Genomic DNA, 21,410 nt, shown 5'->3' with positions numbered 1-21,410 from the left:
CGAACACAATTTGAAAAGAAATGCTACTTCTATTAGAATACTTGTATTTTTATTAGGACCAAAATATTGTTATAATGGAAACTCGATAATTTCAAATGAAAATATAAGGTATTGTTTAAAGATAGTTGAAACTATGAAAACATTTGTTTCATTTACTCGAAAAGCGTAATTAATAATAAAGAATTAAATGATTGGATTTACGAAATTCTGTACAAATGAGTACTAGCTGGCGTTTATTTACACGAATGAATAGAACGACTAAATTTAGTAAAGTTGTTGCCAACACGATATCTGTGAATCTTGTCATAGATTGTCAAATTGCAACTTTTGATAATAACGTTATCCTTGCAAAATGGAAGTATTGCCTGAGACTTATATCGTGCATAAAAATATATTCTGGTTGATGTCGTCAACGTACGTTAATGACGTGATTGGAATATCAAAAAGAAGTCTGCGCATGCGTACCTTGCAAAACTTAAATACCTTAAATGCTATTACGTGACAATACTGCAGCTACTTGCGCTACATTTGAAACTGGTTTCCCGATCAATGCTAGTTAGGTTTGATAGATAATTGGTATACTTTGTTCAAAATCAACATTATTTAAGATAGATAACAGTTCTAATTATGTTACTCTTAAACGTTTAATGAAGATTTATAAGTCATTAAAATGCAAGTTTGAGTCAGTCAAAGAGAAAATCACTTTGAAATTCAGATAAGCTCAATCTCAGATTTTCTGTCCAGGCACGCTGTCAGCCGAACGACCGGGCACATTGTCTGAGGAGGACCATGGTTGAAAGGATGTGAAATATCTTGAAGGTGGACCACAAACATTGTCATTGGTTACCGTAGAACCGTAGGAAGGTGGAGGAGGGTGCTCTGTAAGCAAAAGGCAAACACATGAGTGGAAACTACTGGTATAAGCCGTTATACCGAAATATTGACTATGGTATTAAAATATTAATATAACATATTAGGTGAAACACAAGGAATAAAGCCTAAGGTCACGTAGTCCGCGTCCGTGTTACGCATCCGAATTGCAAAACCATTTCGGAATCCATGCGTCCGCAACCAGTAGAGAAAATCGTATTTCTTAGTAGAAATATCATATAATACTTAAAAGTCATTTTTGTAAATATTCGGACTTGTTTTTCACATTTACCCGATACAAATATTTAATTCATACTCATGACGTGGGCATTATTAGACTTATTGAAAACAAAACACACAAAAACATGACATATACGCGCGTCAACAAACAAATATTCCATTTTCAACTTCTCATCAAAACAGACTTATTTGTGAACTGCAGTTAAACTCTTCATGATACTTTTATTTAAAACCATTTAACATACTGTAGAACCAAATGCAAGCTGCTAATAACACAATAGCTGTCATTTAAATTCCAACCAATTTTGCTGAAATATATTAAACCCGATCTCGGTTTATATGCGTAAACAATTTTAAGGTTAAATTCAAAGGTTTAAATCATGATACTCTTTAAAAACGAACGATTCTTGGTATGATATAACAAAACAACAATGTCAACTGCAGAAACAAGCCCAGTAGACATACCACTACGAAGATCCAGGACAACAATGTCAACTGCAGAAACAAGCCCAGTAGACATACCACTGCGAAGATCAAGGACAACAATGTCAACTGCAGAAACAAGCCCAGTAGACATACCACTACGAAGATCCAGGATAACAATGTCAACTGCAGAAACAAGCCCAGTAGACATACCACTGCGAAGATCAAGGACAACAATGTCAACTGCAGAAACAAGCCCAGTAGACATACCACTACGAAGATCCAGGATAACAATGTCAACTACAGAAACAAGCCCAGTAGACATACCACTGCGAAGATCAAGGACAACAATGTCAACTGCAGAAACAAGCCCAGTAGACATACCACTACGAAGATCCAGGATAACAATGTCAACTACAGAAACAAGCCCAGTAGACATACCACTGCGAAGGTCCAGGATAACAATGTCAACTGCAGAAACAAGCACAGTAGACATACCACTGCGAAGATCAAGGACAACAATGTCAACTACAGAAACAAGCCCAGTAGACATACCACTGCGAAGATCAAGGACAACAATGTCAACTGCAGAAACAAGCCCATTAGACATACCACTACGAAGATCCAGGATAACAATGTCAACTACAGAAACAAGCCCAGTAGACATACCACTGCGAAGATCAAGGACAACAATGTCAACTGCAGAAACAAGCCCAGTAGACATACCACTACGAAGATCCAGGACAACAATGTCAACTGCAGAAACAAGCCCAGTAGACATACCACTACGAAGATCCAGAACAACAATGTCAACTGCAGAAACAAGCCCAGTAGACATACCACTACGAAGGTCCAGGACAACAATGTCAACTGCAGAAACAAGCCCAGTAGACATACCACTACGAAGATCCAGGACAACAATGTCAACTGCAGAAACAAGCCCATTAGACATACCACTACGAAGATCCAGGATAACAATGTCAACTGCAGAAACAAGCCCAGGAGACATACCACTACGAAGATCCAGGACAACAATGTCAACTGCAGAAACAAGCCCATTAGACATACCACTACGAAGGTCCAGGATAACAATGTCAACTGCAGAAACAAGCCCAGTAGACATACCACTGCGAAGATCCAGGATAACAATGTCAACTGCAGAAACAAGCCCATTAGACATACCACTACGAAGGTTCAGGACAACATTGTCAACTGCAGAAACAAGCCATGTAGACATACCACTACGAAGATCAAGGACAACAATGTCAACTGCAGAAACAAGCCCAGTAGACATACCACTACGAAGGTCCAGGACAACAATTTCAACTGCAGAAACAAGCCCAGGAGACATACCACTGCGAAGGTCCAGGATAACAATGTCAACTGCAGAAACAAGCCCAGTAGACATACAACTGCGAAGATCCAGGATAACAATGTCAACTGCAGAAACAAGCCCAGTAAACATACCACTACGAAGATCCAGGACAACAGTGTCAACTGCAGAAACAAGCCCAGTAGACATACCACTACGAAGATCCAGGACAACAGTGTCAACTGCAGAAACAAGCCAAGTAGACATACCACTACGAAGATCCAGGACAATGTCAACTGCAGAAACAAGCCCAGTAGACATACCACTACGAAGATCAAGGACAACAATGTCAACTGCAGAAACAAGCCCAGTAGACATACCACTACGAAGATCAAGGACAACAATGTCAACTGCAGAAACAAGCCCAGTAGACATACCACTACGAAGATCCAGGACAACAATGTCAACTGCAGAAACAAGCCCAGTAGACATACTACTGCGAAGATCAAGGACAACAATGTCAACTGCAGAAACAAGCCCAGTAGACATACCACTACGAAGATCAAGGACAACAATGTCAACTGCAGAAACAAGCCCAGTAGACATACCACTACGAAGATCAAGGACAACAATGTCAACTGCAGAAACAAGCCCAGTAGACATACCACTACGAAGATCCAGGACAACAATGTCAACTGCAGAAACAAGCCCAGTAGACATACTACTACGAAGATCCAGGACAATGTCAACTGCAGAAACAAGCCCAGTAGACATACCACTACGAAGGTCCAGGACAACAATGTCAACTGCAGAAACAAGCCCAGTAGAAATACCACTACGAAGGTCCAGGATAACAATGTCAACTGCAGAAACAAGCCCAGTAGACATACCGCTACGAAGGTCCAGGACAACAATTTCAACTGCAGAAACAAGCCCAGGAGACATACCACTACGAAGGTCCAGGATAACAATGTCAACTGCAGAAACAAGCCCAGTAGACATACCACTACGAAGGTCCAGGATAACAATGTCAACTGCAGAAACAAGCCCAGTAGACATACCACTGCGAAGATCCAGGATAACAATGTCAACTGCAGAAACAAGCCCATTAGACATACCACTACGAAGGTTCAGGACAACATTGTCAACTGCAGAAACAAGCCATGTAGACATACCACTACGAAGATCAAGGACAACAATGTCAACTGCAGAAACAAGCCCAGTAGACATACCACAATGAAGATCCAGGACAACAATGTCAACTGCAGAAACAAGCCCAGTAGACATACCACTACGAATATCCAGGATAACGACACAAGGTTAAGTTCCAACACTTAGATGTGGTCACACTATATACATAACAGACAGACACACATGCATCAATATATTTGTTAACAAATACCTATGGAATATCTTGAAACGGTCAACAAAAAGGGAGCTCACTGGCGCTCTTAACTAGCTTAGACACTTGTCTCACCATATGTCAACACAGTGTTGGAGCTCACTGTCGCTTTTAACTTGCTTAGACACTTATCACACCGTACGTTAACACAGTGTTGGGTCCTACTGCCGCTCTTAACTAGCTTAGACACTTGTCTCACCATATGTCAACAAAGTGTTGAAGCTCACTGGCGCTCTTAACTAGCTTAGTCACTTGTCTCACCATATGTCAACACAGTGCTGGAACTCACTGGCGCTCTTAACTAGCTTAGACACTTGTCAAACCATATGTCAACACAGTGTTGGAGCTCACTGGAGCTCTTAACTAGCTTAGACACTTGTCTCACCATATGTCAACACAGTGCTGGAGCTCACTGGCGCTCTTAACTAGCTTAGACACTTGTCTCACCATATGTCAACACAGTGCTTGAGCTCACTGGCGCTCTTAACTAGCTTAGACACTTGTCTCACCATATGTCAACACAGTGCTGGAGCTCACTGGCGCTCTTAACACACATTGCTGGAGCTCACTGACGCTCTTAACTAGCTTAGACACTTGTCACAACATATGTCAACAAAGTGCTGGAGCTCACTGGCGCCCTTAACTAGCTTAGACACTTGTCGCACCATATGTCAGCAATATTATGCAGTGCTGGAGCTTACTGGCGCTGTTATCTAGCTTACACTCTTGTCTCACCATGTCAACACAGTGCTGGAGCTCACTGGCGCTCTTAACTAGCTTAGACTCTTGTCTCACCGTATGTCAACACAGTGCTGAAGCTCACTGGCGCTCTTAACTAGCTTACACTCTTGTCTCACCGTATGTCAACACAGTGTTGGAGCTCACTGGCGCTCTTAACTAGCTTAGACTCTTGTCTCACCGTATGTCAACGCAGTGCTGGAGCTCACTGGCGCTCTTAACTAGCTTAGACTCTTGTCTCACCATATGTCAACACAGTGTTGGAGCTCACTGGCGCTCTTAACTAGCTTAGACTCTTGTCTCACCGTATGTCAACACAGTGCTGGAGCTCACTGGCGCTCTTAACTAGCTTACACTCTTGTCTCACCGTATGTCAACACAGTGCTGGAGCTCACTGGCGCTCTTAACTAGCTTAGGCTCTTGTCTCACCGTATGTCAACACAGTGCTGGATCTCACTGGTGCTCTTAACTAGCTTAGGCTCTTGTCTCACCGTATGTCAACACAGTGTTGGATCTCACTGGCGCTCTTAACTAGCTTAGACACTTGTCTCACCGTATGTCAACACAGTGTTGGAACTCACTGGCGCTCTTAACTAGCTTAGACACTTGTCTCACCATATGTCAACACAGTGTTGGAGCTCACTGGCGCTCTTAACTAGCTTAGACACTTGTCTCACCATATGTCAACACAGTGCTGGAGCTCACTGTCGCTTTTAACTTGCTTAGACACTTATCACACCGTACGTTAACACAGTGTTGGGTCCTACTGTCGCTCTTAACTAGCGTAGACACTTGTCTCACCATATGTCAACAAAGTGTTGAAGCTCACTGGCGCTCTTAACTAGCTTAGTCACTTGTCTCACCATATGTCAACACAGTGCTGGAACTCACTGGCGCTCTTAACTAGCTTAGACACTTGTCTCACCATATGTCAACACAGTGTTGGAGCTCACTGGAGCTCTTAACTAGCTTAGACACTTGTCTCACCATATGTCAACACAGTGCTGGAGCTCACTGGCGCTCTTAACTAGCTTAGACACTTGTCTCACCATATGTCAACACAGTGCTTGAGCTCACTGGCGCTCTTAACTAGCTTAGACACTTGTCTCACCATATGTCAACACAGTGCTGGAGCTCACTGGCGCTCTTAACACACATTGCTGGAGCTCACTGACGCTCTTAACTAGATTAGACACTTGTCACAACATATGTCAACAAAGTGCTGGAGCTCACTGGCGCCCTTAACTAGCTTAGACACTTGTCGCACCATATGTCAGCAATATTATGCAGTGCTGGAGCTTACTGGCGCTGTTATCTAGCTTACACTCTTGTCTCACCATGTCAACACAGTGCTGGAGCTCACTGGCGCTCTTAACTAGCTTAGACTCTTGTCTCACCGTATGTCAACACAGTGCTGAAGCTCACTGGCGCTCTTAACTAGCTTACACTCTTGTCTCACCGTATGTCAACACAGTGTTGGAGCTCACTGGCGCTCTTAACTAGCTTAGACTCTTGTCTCACCGTATGTCAACGCAGTGCTGGAGCTCACTGGCGCTCTTAACTAGCTTAGACTCTTGTCTCACCATATGTCAACACAGTGTTGGAGCTCACTGGCGCTCTTAACTAGCTTAGACTCTTGTCTCACCGTATGTCAACACAGTGCTGGAGCTCACTGGCGCTCTTAACTAGCTTACACTCTTGTCTCACCGTATGTCAACACAGTGCTGGAGCTCACTGGCGCTCTTAACTAGCTTAGGCTCTTGTCTCACCGTATGTCAACACAGTGCTGGATCTCACTGGTGCTCTTAACTAGCTTAGGCTCTTGTCTCACCGTATGTCAACACAGTGTTGGATCTCACTGGCGCTCTTAACTAGCTTAGACACTTGTCTCACCGTATGTCAACACAGTGTTGGAACTCACTGGCGCTCTTAACTAGCTTAGACACTTGTCTCACCATATGTCAACACAGTGTTGGAGCTCACTGGCGCTCTTAACTAGCTTAGACACTTGTCTCACCATATGTCAACACAGTGTTGGAGCTCACTGGCGCTCTTAACTAGCTTAGACACTTGTCTCACCATATGTCAACACAGTGTTGGAGCTCACTGGCGCTCTCAACTAGCTTAGACACTTGTCTCACCATATATCAACACAGTGCTGGAGCTCACTGGCGCTCTTAACTAGCTTAGACACTTGTCTCACCATATGTCAACACAGTGCTGGAGCTCACTGGCGCTCTTAACTAGCTTAGACACTTGTCTCACCATATGTCAACACAGTGCTGGAGCTCACTGGCGCCCTTAACTAGCTTAGACACTTGTCTCACCATATGTCATCACAGTGCTGGAGCTCACTGGCGCTCTTAACACACATTGCTGGAGCTCACTGGCGCTCTTAACTAGCTTAGACACTTGTCACACCATATGTCAACAAAGTGCTGGAGCTCACTGGCGCCCTTAACTAGCTTAGACACTTGTCGCACCATATGTCAGCAATATTATGCAGTGCTGGAGCTTACTGGCGCTGTTATCTAGCTTACACTCTTGTCTCACCATGTCAACACAGTGCTGGAGCTCACTGGCGCTCTTAACTAGCTTAGACTCCTGTCTCACCGTATGTCAACACAGTGCTGAAGCTCACTGGCGCTCTTAACTAGCTTACACTCTTGTCTCACCGTATGTCAACACAGTGTTGGAGCTCACTGGCGCTCTTAACTAGCTTAGACTCTTGTCTCACCGTATGTCAACGCAGTGCTGGAGCTCACTGGCGCTCTTAACTAGCTTAGACTCTTGTCTCACCATATGTCAACACAGTGTTGGAGCTCACTGGCGCTCTTAACTAGCTTAGACTCTTGTCTCACCGTATGTCAACACAGTGCTGGAGCTCACTGGCGCTCTTAACTAGCTTACACTCTTGTCTCACCGTATGTCAACACAGTGCTGGAGCTCACTGGCGCTCTTAACTAGCTTAGGCTCTTGTCCCACCGTATGTCAACACAGTGCTGGATCTCACTGGTGCTCTTAACTAGCTTAGGCTCTTGTCTCACCGTATGTCAACACAGTGTTGGATCTCACTGGCGCTTTTAACTAGCTTAGACACTTGTCTCACCGTATGTCAACACAGTGTTGGAGCTCACTGGCGCTCTTAACTAGCTAGGACACTTGTCTCACCATATGTCAACACAATGTTGGAGCTCACTGGCGCTCTTAACTAGCTTAGACACTTGTCTTACCATATGTCAACACAGTGTTGGAGCTCACTGGCGCTCTTAACTAGCTTAGACACTTGTCTCACCATATGTCAACAGAGTGTTGGTGTTCACTGGCGCTTTTAACTAGCTTAGACACTTGTCTCATCATATATCAACACAGTGCTGGAGCTCACTGGCGCTCTTAACTAGCTTAGACACTTGTCTCACCATATGTCAACACAGTGCTGGATCTCACTGGCGCTCTTAACTAGCTTAGACACTTGTCTCACCGTATGTCAACACAGTGTTGGATCTCACTGGCGCTCTTAACTAGCTTAGACACTTGTCTCACCATATGTCAACACAGTGTTGGAGCTCACTGGTGCTCTTAGCCAGCTAAGGCTCTTGTCACACCATATGTCAACACAGTGTTCGAGCTCACTGGTGCTCTTAACTAGCTTAGACACTTATATCACCATATGTCAACACAGTGTTGGAGCTCACTGGCGCTCTTAACTAGCTAAGGCACTTGTCACACCATATGTCAACACAGTGCTGGAGCTCACTGGCGCTCTTAACTAGCTTAGACACTTGTCACACCATATGTCAACACAGTGTTGAAGCTCACTGGCGCTCTTAACTAGCTTAGTCACTTGTCTCACCATATGTCAACACAGTGCTGGAACTCACTGGAGCTCTTAACTAGCTTAGACACTTGTCTCACCATATGTCAACACAGTGCTGGAGCTCACTGGCGCTCTTAACTAGCTTAGACACTGGTCTCACCATATGTCAACACAGTGCTGGAGCTCACTGGCGCTCTTAACTAGCTTAGACACTTGTCTCACAATATGTCAACACAGTGCTGGAGCTCACTGGCGCTCTTAACACACATTGCTGGAGCTCACTGGCCCTCTTAACTAGCTTAGACACTTGTCACACCATATGTCAACAAAGTGCTGGAGCTCACTGGCGCCCTTAACTGGCTTAGACACTTGTCGCACCATATGTCAGCTATATTATGCAGTGCTGGAGCTTACTGGCGCTGTTATCTAGCTTACACTCTTGTCTAACCATGTCAACACAGTGCTGGAGCTCACTGGCGCTCTTAACTAGCTTAGACTCTTGTCTCACCGTATGTCAACACAGTGCTGAAGCTCACTGGCGCTCTTAACTAGCTTACACTCTTGTCTCACTATATGTCAACACAGTGCTGGATCTCACTGTCGCTCTTAACTAGCTTAGACACTTGTCTCACCATATGTCAACACAGTGTTGGATCTCACTGGCGCTCTTAACTAGCTTAGACACTTGTCTCACCATATGTCAACACAGTGTTGGAGCTCACTGGCGCTCTTAGCCAGCTAAGGCACTTGTCACACCATATGTCAACACAGTGTTCGAGCTCACTGGTCCTCTTAACTAGCTTAGACACTTACATCACCATATGTCAACACAGTGTTGGAGCTCACTGGCGCTCTTAACTAGCTAAGGCACTTGTCACACCATATGTCAACACAGTGTTGGAGCTCACTGGTGCTTTTAACTAGCTTAGACACTTGTCACACCATATGTCAACACAGTGCTGGAGCTCACTGGCGCTCTTAACTAGCTTAGACACTTGTCACACCATATGTCAACACAGTGTTGGAGCTCACTGGCGCTCTTAACTAGCTTAGACACTTGTCTCACCATATGTCAACACAGTGCTGGAGCTCACTGGCGCTCTTAACTAGCTTAGACACTTGTCTCACCATATGTCAACACAGTGCTGGAGCTCACTGGCGCTCTTAACACACATTGCTGGATCTCACTGGCGCTCTTAACTAGCGTAGACACTTGTCTCACCATATGTCAACACAGTGTTGGAGCTCACTGGCGCTCTTAACTAGCTTAGACACTTGTCTCACCATATGTCAACACGGTGTTGGAGCTTACTGTCGCTCTTAACTAGCTTAGACACTTGTCTCACCATATGTCAACACAGTGTTGGAGCTCACTGTCGCTCATAACTAGCTTAGACACTTGTCTCACCATATGTCAACACAGAGTTGGAGCTCACTGGCGCTCTCACCATACGCCAATACAGTATTGGAGCTGACTGACGCTGTTAACTAGCTTAGACACTTTTCTCACCATATGTCAACACAGTGCTGGATCTCACTGGCGCTCTTAACTAGCTTAGACACTTGTCAAACCATATGTCATCACAGTGCTGGATTCTCACTGTCGCTCTTAACTAGCTTAGACACTTGTCACACTATATGTCAACACAGTGCTGGATCTCACTGTCGCTCATATCTAGCTTAGACACTTGTCTCACCATATGTCAACACAGAGTTGGAGCTCACTGGCGCTCTCACCATACGTCAACACAGTATTGGAGCTGACTGACGCTGTAAACTAGCTTAGACACTTGTCTCATCATATGTCAACACATTGCTGGATCTCACTGTCGCTCTTAACTAGCTTAGACACTTGTCTCACCATATGTCAACACAGTGCTGGATCTCACTGGCGCTCTTAACTAGCTTAGACACTTGTCACACCATATGTCAACACAGTGTTGGAGCTCACTGGCGCTCTTAACTAGCTTAGACACTTGTCTCACCATATATCAACACAGTGCTGGAGCTCACTGGCGCTCTTAACTAGCTTAGACACTTGTCTCACCATATGTCAACACAGTGCTGGATCTCACTGTCGCTCTTAACTAGCTTAGACACTTGTCTCACCATATGTCAACACAGTGTTGGATCTCACTGGCGCTCTTAACTAGCTTAGACACTTGTCTCACCATATGTCAACACAGTGTTGGAGCTCACTGGCGCTCTTAGCCAGCTAAGGCACTTGTCACACCATATGTCAACACAGTGTTCGAGCTCACTGGTGCTCTTAACTAGCTTAGACACTTTTATCACCATATGTCAACACAGTGTTGGAGCTCACTGGCGCTCTTAACTAGCTAAGGCACTTGTCACACCATATGTCAACACAGTGTTGGAGCTCACTGGTGCTCTTAACTATCTTAGACACTTGTCACATCATATGTCAACACAGTGCTGGAGCTCACTGGCGCTCTTAACTAGCTTAGACACTTGTCACACCACATGTCAACACAGTGTTGGAGCTCACTGGCGCTCTTAACTAGCTTAGACACTTGTCTCACCATATGTCAACACAGTGTTGGAGCTCACTGGCGCTCTTAACTAGCTTAGACACTTGTCTCACCATATGTCAACACAGTGCTGGAGCTCACTGGCGCTCTTATATAGCTTAGACACTTGTCTCACCATATGTCAACACAGTGCTGGAGCTCACTGGCGCTCTTAACACACATTGCTGGAGCTCACTGGCGCTCTTAACTAGCTTAGACACTTGTCTCACCATATGTCAACAAAGTTTTGGAGCTCACTGTCCCTCTTAACTAGCTTAGACACTTGTCTCACCATATGTCAACACAGTGTTGGAGCTCACTGTCGCTCTTAACTAGCTTAGACACTTGTCTCACCATATGTCAACACAGTGTTGGAGCTCACTGTCGCTCATAACTAGCTTAGACACTTGTCTCACCATATGTCAACACAGAGTTGGAGCTCACTGGCGCTCTCACCATACGCCAATACAGTATTGGAGCTGACTGACGCTGTTAACTAGCTTAGACACTTGTCTCACCATATGTCAACACAGTGCTGGATCTCACTGGCGCTCTTAACTAGCTTAGACACTTGTCACACCATATGTCAACACAGTGCTGGATTCTCACTGTCGCTCTTAACTAGCTTAGACACTTGTCACACTATATGTCAACACAGTGCTGGATCTCACTGTCGTTCATATCTAGCTTAGACACTTGTCTCACCATATGTCAACACAGAGTTGGAGCTCACTGGCGCTCTCACCATACGTCAACACAGTATTGGAGCTGACTGACGCTGTAAACTAGCTTAGACACTTGTCTCATCATATGTCAACACAGTGCTGGATCTCACTGTCGCTCTTAACTAGCTTAGACACTTGTCTCACCATATGTCAACACAGTGCTGGAGCTCACTGTCGCTCTTAACTAGCTTAGACACTTGTCACACCATATGTCAACACAGTGTTGGAGCTCACTGGCGCTCTTAACTAGCTTAGACACTTGTCTCACTATATGTCAACACAGTGCTGGATCTCACTATCGCTCTTAACTAGCTTAGACACTTATATCACTATATGTCAACATAGTGCTGGATCACTGGCGCTCTTTACTACCTTAGACTCTTGTCTTACTAAATGTCAACACAGTGCTGGATCTCACTGGCGCTCTTAACTAGCTTAGACTCTTGTCTCACTATATGTCAACACAGTGCTGGATCTCACTGACGCTGTTCACTAGCTTAGACACTTGTCTCACTATATGTCAACACAGTGCTGGATCTCACTGGCGCTCTTAACTAGCTTAGACACTTATATCACTATATGTCAACATAGTGCTGGATCTCACTGGCGCTCTTAACTAGCTTAGACACTTATATCACTATATGTCAATATAGTGCTGGATCTCACTGACGCTGTTAACTAGCTTAGACACTTGTCTCTCTATATGTCAACACAGTGCTGGATCTCACTGGTGCTCTTAACTAGCTTAGACACTTATATCACTATATGTCAACATAGTGCTGGATCTCACTGACGCTGTTAACTAGCTCAGACACTTGTCTCACTATATGTCAACACAGTGCTGGATCTCACTGGCGCTCTTAACTAGCTTAGACACTTATATCACTATATGTCAACATAGTGCTGGATCTCACTGACGCTGTTAACTAGCTTAGACACTTGTCTCACTATATGTCAACACAGTGCTGGATCTCACTGGCGCTCTTAACTAGCTTAGACCCTTGTCTCACTATATATCAACACAGTGCTGGATCTCACTGACGCTGTTAACTAGCTTAGACACTTGTCTCACTATATATCAACACAGTGCTGGATCTCACTGGCGCTCTTAACTAGCTTAGACACTTATATCAACACAGTGTTAACACGAAAAAAGGTTATATTAATGAACACAAATAAAATGTAAGAAACACTCTGAATAGTAACATCAACTTAAGGACAAAGAAGAAGAAAGTAAAACAATTATTGTAAACTGATGAAGTAACTAGATACAGAAATCATCTCATCAAAACACTTCTATCCAACATGGCTCGATTCTAATAAAACTTTCCAAAACTGGACTTGTGTATGTGGTGTTAATACGTTTGTGTCTCTAGTTCGTTGAGTGTCTGCCTTGTGCGTCCCAATATTGATTAATTTTGAAGTTTCGACTACTGGGCGTGTCATTGTAATACGTATTGTATTATTGTACGTTAATATCTATACTAAAACACATAAGCATACCCGATATGTCTGATGCCTGTTTTCTGCAGAATCGCGAACCAGCTACCAAAAGAAACATAACAAATAGTGCTGATAGAGCCCCCACAACACCATACACAATGGAAAAACTTGGAGGAGTTACTGAAATAGAAATCAATGCATTTCAGTTTTATTTATACTACTAATTATAGTTTTATTCAGAACTGTAATGGGCAATAACAAAAAAGAAAGGCAACAATTTATAGAATCTTATTACAAATACGATAGCATTTGATAAACTGGAGCAAAACTATCAACACACAACCTTGTCCAAGCTCCTAAACGTTAAAGGCGCACAATATGGGTTCATGCCAAAATATATGAGGTTTTTAATCTTAAAGCTGCACCGTTTTTACAACTTTTTTTATTTTTTGTCTTGGAAAGGGCAAATTTTTGCGTAAATATCTGCAAACCAATGATATAAGATTGCTGACAAAATCCCAGATCGTAGATGTTCATATTTCCGTTCGAAAATTAATGTTTATGTTTATGGCTTAAACCGTTACTAACGGTTTAAGTAAATGCATAAAACACATATTAACTTATTATTTGTCAGCAGTATTATATAACTGGTTTCCATGCACTTATGCAAAAAATCGGCTCGTTCCAAGATAAAAAAAATAAAAAAGTTGTCAAAACGTGCAATCTGTGAGAGTGCAGCTTTAATGCATTTAATGTTTAAATTATTTGTCCGGAATGATCAAACACAAAAAAAGCATATGATTTGTGTACAGATTAAAACATAGCCATTACATAACATTAGTTTTTCAATTAACAGCTACATTTCCCAGTTGAATAAGCGCAAAAATATCGCTAATAATTTATTTATCTGTACACAAATAATATGCTTTTATATTTTGTAGTCAAATGAATAAAACCTTAAAATGCATAAAAATATAACTTTTTTTATTTTTGCATCAACCTGAGTTTTTCGCTCTCGCCGGTATTCATAAGACTTCACCGGCTCACTGTAATGTCTCAGATTCGTGTTCCAATTTAGGTCGCGTTTGGAGATATTTATATCCAGTATATTTTCCATATGTAATCCAGGCGGGTCGTGCCTTAAACATGTCATCAATGCAAATTAAACGTTACTAAAATGTTTTCCCCTTCTCCAACTTGTATTGGCAGTCAGTATAACTCCCTTGAGTGTAGTAGGTGTATATGGTTCAACATTGTTTTGCACTTGTTTCTCCAAGAAAACAGGAAAACAAATTTGAGAGTGATTCATATAAGCTAACCACTGTCTTAAAATTCGAGCAAGCATAATCATAATAGATTAAGGATGTTTCATAACTACCATGAACGACCATAACATGTTTATCAAAACAAAAATAAACCCTTTTTGTACCGATTCGCAGTGATATTATTTTCGATTAGAGATATATACGCAATGTGTCTACGTTCGAAACATAATGAATTTCTCAAAGTACGTAAAAGGTCTACATGTAAATCTGAAATTAATGCAGAATCTGGTATTCAAAATGACATACTCATTGTGGTAAATGTCACTTTGTTGGAAGCATGAGATCTTCCATCCTCATTCAAGGAGATTATTTCCAGGGTGTATTTAGTATTTGCGTCTAGGGCACCGAGCACGTACTCTTGTTTTTCATCTGAACGTCCTTTCCCATTGGTGTTGTCCGTTATGTTCTCTGCTAAAACTGGAAGTAAATTGTTAGCAAACAGTTTATACATTTGCACATTACCCTAACAAAGTTTATACCGAAACAGAGGATATTTTTTCAGTGTTAAATTGCAAAATATTTCACCGAGTTAAAATCAAAGGCTTTATTTTACTAGTGTCGTAGTCACGTTTCTTTTTGCTACATGCTTTAAAAATATAAACAGTAAGACAGTAAATTGTAAGTTTACAGAAAACGTGCCAAATGGTATGCAAACGTAACATAATTCCGGAAATGGCGTAGTTGAAGTTGTATGCAAGTCATGTGAGCGCTGGCGTTTGATTTGGACATAAAAACGGCCTAAAATTTAAAAACATTGAATTTACGATTTTATTTCACTGATAAATCTGCCTATAATATGACTACCATGGTAAATAGTAGATAAGCCAATAAACTCAAACAGTACCCCTCGCAGAACTGTTTGATTACACAAGCACGATATCTTTATATAGATATACAACAAACACGGAAGAAAGATGACAATAACACCGTGAACGTTTGAGATTACAATAGCTAAGTGGAAAACCTGTCTATAAGATTCAGAGAGAAATACAGATTATACCATATGAATCTGAGCCGTTGGTTTGCACCGTAAAAGATTGGTTCTTGTCATAATCAAACCCGGGAATGAATGTAAGAACAACACTGTTATGAGTAACATTCGTCACCCCTGTTATATGGGCTGGAGCCGGCGGTCCTGGAACAGATAACATTTCATAAAATTGGAAAAATAATCGATTTTACTACTCATGTATAATCCCGATAGCATATTACATATTGGATATCAACATATGTTTCACGTATGCATATCAGAAACGACCTTTTAATTTAAACCAATCAACTTTTTCAACATCTTTTTTCAATGCAATTTCGACTGTCAAAACTGGCATCATATTAGGTGTCTCTTGTTTTTGGCCGTTACAATTGATTGATTAAATTTTTCAGTTTTGCTGAATTTGTGTATGCCACAATTCATACCTTCTACTGCTTTCTCTTACCTTCCGGTATAAAACTGTATGTTACTTGTTCCTGGCCTTTGGGATTGCTCATTGCAATGGTATACTCTCCAAATGCATCTGCATTACTAACAGAGATGTTCGCTGTAGTTGTGAAGGCCGTATCCTTATGCGGTATCATTTCCACGCCATGACTCCAGATAAATAAAGGTTTTGGACAACCCTCGATTTTGACTAGAAGGTTAATGGAATCTCCAATTCTTGGAAACTGTTTAGTATTTGAACTCTCATCTAGGTCGAACACAGGTGGTTCTACACGTACAAAAACTAATTTAGAGCCTGCTAGATCAATTAGTATTGTATAATACATGTAAAGTTCTTTAAATTCATAAATGTGTAATAAATTACTAAATTAGTAAAAACATATCAGAGAAAAAAGCAAAACTTAATGTATGGAGCAGTTTCAATGATATAATTTTATAATTTTTATAATATATTTTTTTTTATTTTATTTTTTTATTTTCTAGTGTTTTAGTTTTGTTCAGAAATTCGTGTACCTTCAATAAGTAAAGTCTCATACTTTGTGTCGGCTCCCCACGAATTACTACTTCTTATCTCATACTTCCCCGAATCACCACACGTGACATTTTTCATTCGAAATGTAATGTTTCCTGTGCCTGTTAGGTTAAACCATATCTTCTCAGTATTTTGATTAGTAAGACTCGTATAAGGAAATGGATATCCGTCTACAACTGCCACCATTGTTTTATCATCTTCAGGCGTTGCTACGTTCTTTAGAAAGCTAACCTCAAATATAGTTGCTGGATCTGTAGAAATATAAATTTTAAAACAAATGACACAACTATTTTTTATGACATACATTTTATAAGTATTTTTTGTCAGTTTCGCTTTTGATAAAGACATTGAATACATTTATGATTTTTTTAATTCATGTGTAGAATAATGTCAATACATTCTGGAAGTGCATATTTTATTCAAGCAGTAGTATATGTTCAAGAATAATTAGTACTACAATGGAAACTGCAGGGAAAAGCGAAGCAATGACACATTTGATGAAGGGTTGAATAAGGGCACAAGGCCAAGGTCTAACAAACACTACACGAGAGAGGCAACGTTAAAAACAACACAGACAGACAAGACATTTATCAAACTATGTTAGCTATTAAATGTTTGGGTAACCGCCATGGAACATCCATCGAAAAAGTAGTTCATTTTAGACAAATTCGCTGATTTTGAGCGGCCAGAAAAAAAATAACTAGACTGAGCGAGAAATGCACTAATTATTAGAAAGGGAATGGCTTTTTGAGAGTTTTGATATTAAAAAAATACACTTTTACAAAGTTATTTTTCACTATGACATTGTTATTCATAAGAAAAATCATTTTAGAGACTGAAAGTTCTTACATTCTACTACCAAATTGATGGTTGTAGCTACGAACACCCCTGTTGTGTTTTTGATATAACACACATACACGCCCATGTCTTCCTTTGTAGCATTAGCCAGTGTGATTTTGATTTCATATCGTCTCTCTGTCGGTGTTTCCCATGTTACATCATCTGCTGGTGATGCATTACACTCCAGTGTGATGCTGTCACCTAAATTTGCACTTACGTTTTCTGAATATAGAATGGTAAACAGATATTAGAAAAAAACCCCATCTATACCAATGAATGAACGGACTTATTGTGAGTTAAGGCGACGGGTTTCATTAATTTAACGCTTGTTTTTTTTACATATCTTTATTCAAAGTAAATTGTTCCCCGATAAACCTAATCATAAAACATATATATCATGAATGATGCCATCATCATAAACAATTTTGATATTTAATTAGTGGCCACCTAGTGTAATAATTTAGACATGATGTTCTAAATGAGTAATTCAAAATTGTGCAGTTTATATAGCGGCCTTCAATGTATTTAGCACTATACAAACACATAAGTGTTAATCATTTTAATGTTATATCACATGCGTTGTGATTTTATACGAAATTTAAACGGCGCTTTTTATAAAATTAATAAACTCACCAATGCACATTTTTTTTTATCATTTATAGAAACATTTGATAAAGTCCGTGTCGAAGAACTCTTACATTATATCATATTTTATTAATTAACTATTACGTATTTGACGCGATACGGGGACAATCGCGGTACCAATACCAGACAATATATGCCAAAACTCGGCCAATATCGACCAAACTCGGCCAATATCTACCAAACTCAGCCAATATGAGTTATCCCGGTTTTGATTGGCTACAAAACTCGCCAAAATCGGATTTAGGAAATGGACCATTTTCATTGGCTGTCGAAAATCGCCTAATATGAGAAATATGCTGGAAATTATTTTAAAAGGTAGCCATTTTGTTTTCTGTTTTTTCCGACTGTTTTGAAAATGTTGTGCTTCGTTTAAACATATTTTGAATTACTAGCCTATTAAATACTTTTACCACTTTATACGGTTTGCTATTACAGTTGTATTTAACCCGTTGGTGGTTTTAACGACTATTATGTTTTTGTACACCGATAAAATGGATGACGAAGGTGTAAAATTGACGTTTTGGCAAACGATTTACAAAATAAAGATGAAAAGACATGCTTCCTTAGACTGTACAACGCTTTATTCATAAGTTTGTGCAATGCCACTAAAAGATGCATGTCATAATCAGCAAAGTCAAGTCTAGAAAAACAGACACCATGAATGAATGAGCGATAAACAGGCTTTAAATATAAACTTAAGGTAAGTTATTAGAATGTTTTTTTAACCAAAATGTCGAACCATACGTAATAGTTTATCAATAAAATACTTTCGTGTCAGACAAATACAGCTTACCTCGGACAAATAACTTGGCCAATATGAACTCACCTAATTAATAACATTATAGTACATGTATATATAAGTAAAAGATGCTTCACCCACAAGCCGAGTTACTAAAAGTATACACACCGAGAGCGAAGCGTGAGTTATATTGAGTTGAAGTTGTGAGTTGAATTCCAGTGAGGATAGATGATGTACTGTTTTGTGCCCTATTGTCACCTACAGTGTAATTACTAGCTTGTGTGCATTGGAATATCGTTGTTATTTATCCACACGTTTCTTATTGCACGGTAGGAGTGCTACTTAATGGTTACCCTTAAAACAAAAATAAACCACTGTCTGACATTTTACAAGATCCGATACTGTTGTACCTTAAATATATAAAAAATAATTTGTGCAAACCTTGAGTCTGAGCAGATATAGCAAGAAGAAAAACAAAAAGTCCTATCCACAAACAACTGCGAATAAAAAAAAAATTAATGCATCTCATATCAACACCTTAATTGAGTCAAAACATCTAATTAGAACGAACTGAAACTAGCGATAACAGTCAAGACTACTTGTGAAGTTATCATATACATATTTTGATGAAACATTTTTATCAATATATACGATTAATTCGTGATAGTAATAAGTATGTGTCTTAGCTTTAATACTGGTAAATCATTTTCCGAAAATATGATTTAAGATAAAGCACATTTATAACAGTAAATGAATTTGAATATTTTTGGCGTCTTAATCTTTGATTTATGCTTTATGTTTGAAAAAACCAACAAAAAAGAAAGAAAAAAAGAACACATTTTGCCCACGAATCGTATATAACAACTTTTCAGATTATAGATTGTTCGAAAATCCGTCTTTGAATTGCAGGGCACCGCCCAGATAAGGCGTAAGTGGCGACCTTACCAAATGTGGTGTAAAATGCAGCAAATACGTACTAAAGGTACTTCATAGGACGATCTGTAAGAAAACAAATATCTTATTTCCTGGATTGAAACGTTTCCATTGTAGGGAAAATATTTTCAGAGCTTATAAAATGCTCCATTAGATATCCAGATGAATAATGTTTGTACTAACACGAAATGTTTACGGTAAATATCCCAGTGGTTAGGAAAGACCCTTAGTAATTTTTCCAAGGATACAAATAAATAAAAAATGTTGGTATGATTTGAACGAAACGTTCACAACAAATCTGGGTACGAAACTATTATGGTACAAAACTGTTATGTTACGAAACGTCCAAAGTTCGCGTCCGAATACATTACATACTTGTAAACTTTTTTCAAGCACAAAATCAAACTCATGTACTGCCAATATATGTTTTTGTCCATTTTAATTCATGAGATTGGACTCCTTTTTAAGCCGAAGAATAACCTTTAAATGACTTTTTACTTTCACTGCAATACTGTAGTATATAGGGATTGTTATGTTAGTCGGTTGATCCGTGGTGTTATATCACTTCGAGTTGCTTGTGGAAGAATCCGTATCGCGCGACACTTTCGTAGATAACCAGTTGTATAAATATGTTTATAGATAACTGGTAACACGAATCTTATCTAGCCAACCAGTTATTAAATTACTTATTAAGTTGAATTCGCAAACCATAACTAAATAACCAGTTACTGGTAGAAACCAAAAGTGCAATTATAGATAACTGGTAACACGAATCTTATCTACATGTAGTTTACCAGTTATTATGTTACTTATTAAGTGGAATTCGCAAACCATAACTAGATAACCTGTTAGTGTTGTATAGCTAGAAAGGGTAATATGTGGCAGTTCTGTGCACCTTGAAATCTGTTTTTAGTCTTATGATATTTAACTTACCAAAAAGGTATCGCGAATATTAACTAGATAGCTAGATGATTAGTGGTCCTTGCACTTCGCTTCGCATGTAGTTGAAAGTTAAAAAAACAACAAGAAAGACCATTGATGCAAAGCATCAAAGAGCGCCGTTTAATAGTTTATGCATTTGTTATATGTTGAAAAACAAGGAATGTCAAGGCCAACAAGCATATCATGGTGCATTGAACCGCATCCATGAAATTCTCAAAATATGTGTAGTATTCTGCTTGACAACATAGGCAAAAGCATTGAAATTGAAGAGTTTCAAGTTGAACATTTCATTAGGGGTGGGGTACATTAATGAACACGACAAAATTAGGGTGCTTGTGCCCTGTACTTTTTGGCATTGCCACCTACCCATATACCAAGTTTTATTTCAATACCGTTAGTAGTTTTAAAGTAATGCTCTGGTCAAGAAAAAGCGGCAAAGGGCAATAATTATGTAATTAGCTGAAATACAGCTATACATTGTGCACTGCACTTCCTCTCGTTGTGCTAAATACCAT

At 40.2% G+C, this 21,410-nt stretch overlaps 2 protein-coding genes across 3 annotated transcripts; both read right to left on the bottom strand.

The window, feature by feature from the left end:
• Nucleotides 1–233: 233 nt before the first annotated feature.
• Nucleotides 234–16,361, bottom strand: LOC128233478 (uncharacterized). Of its 2 annotated transcripts, XM_052947163.1 has the most exons (5): nt 16,263–16,361; nt 15,827–15,961; nt 15,073–15,243; nt 13,562–13,681; nt 234–879 (listed from the first exon to the last, which is right to left on the bottom strand). In XM_052947163.1, the coding sequence occupies exons 1-5, from the start codon at nt 16,312–16,314 to the stop codon at nt 728–730; spliced, it is 630 nt and encodes a 209-aa protein (XP_052803123.1). In that variant the 5' UTR covers nt 16,315–16,361; the 3' UTR covers nt 234–727. The 2 variants fall into 2 exon arrangements, with proteins under 2 accessions (XP_052803123.1, XP_052803124.1); XM_052947164.1 differs by lacking the exon at nt 13,562–13,681.
• Nucleotides 16,327–19,516, bottom strand: LOC128235476 (vascular cell adhesion protein 1-like; the record flags this gene model as incomplete). Its single annotated transcript, XM_052950293.1, has 4 exons — nt 19,462–19,516; nt 17,646–17,858; nt 16,778–17,047; nt 16,327–16,532 (listed from the first exon to the last, which is right to left on the bottom strand). Coding segments are annotated over exons 2-4 (552 nt in total), but the record flags the coding sequence as incomplete, so codon positions are not given.
• Between the last annotated feature and the right edge of the window lie 1,894 nt (nt 19,517–21,410).

Source organism: Mya arenaria, chromosome 5 (assembly GCF_026914265.1).
Source record: "Mya arenaria isolate MELC-2E11 chromosome 5, ASM2691426v1".
Classification (NCBI taxonomy): domain Eukaryota; kingdom Metazoa; phylum Mollusca; class Bivalvia; order Myida; family Myidae; genus Mya; species Mya arenaria.
The sequence above is the reverse complement of the archived record's forward strand: the minus strand, read 5'-3'. Positions and strand labels throughout refer to the sequence as shown.

Coding starts and splice junctions, on each gene's coding strand:
- LOC128233478 (XM_052947163.1), bottom strand. CDS start 16,314: ATGAGCAATCCCAAAGGCCAGGAACAAGTAACATACAGTTTTATACCG. Junction 15,962..16,262: donor ATACAGTTTTATACCGGAAG/GTAAGAGAAAGC, acceptor TATCTGTTCCAG/GACCGCCGGCTCCAGCCCAT. Junction 15,244..15,826: donor CAACGGCTCAGATTCATATG/GTATAATCTGTA, acceptor ATTTACTTCCAG/TTTTAGCAGAGAACATAACG.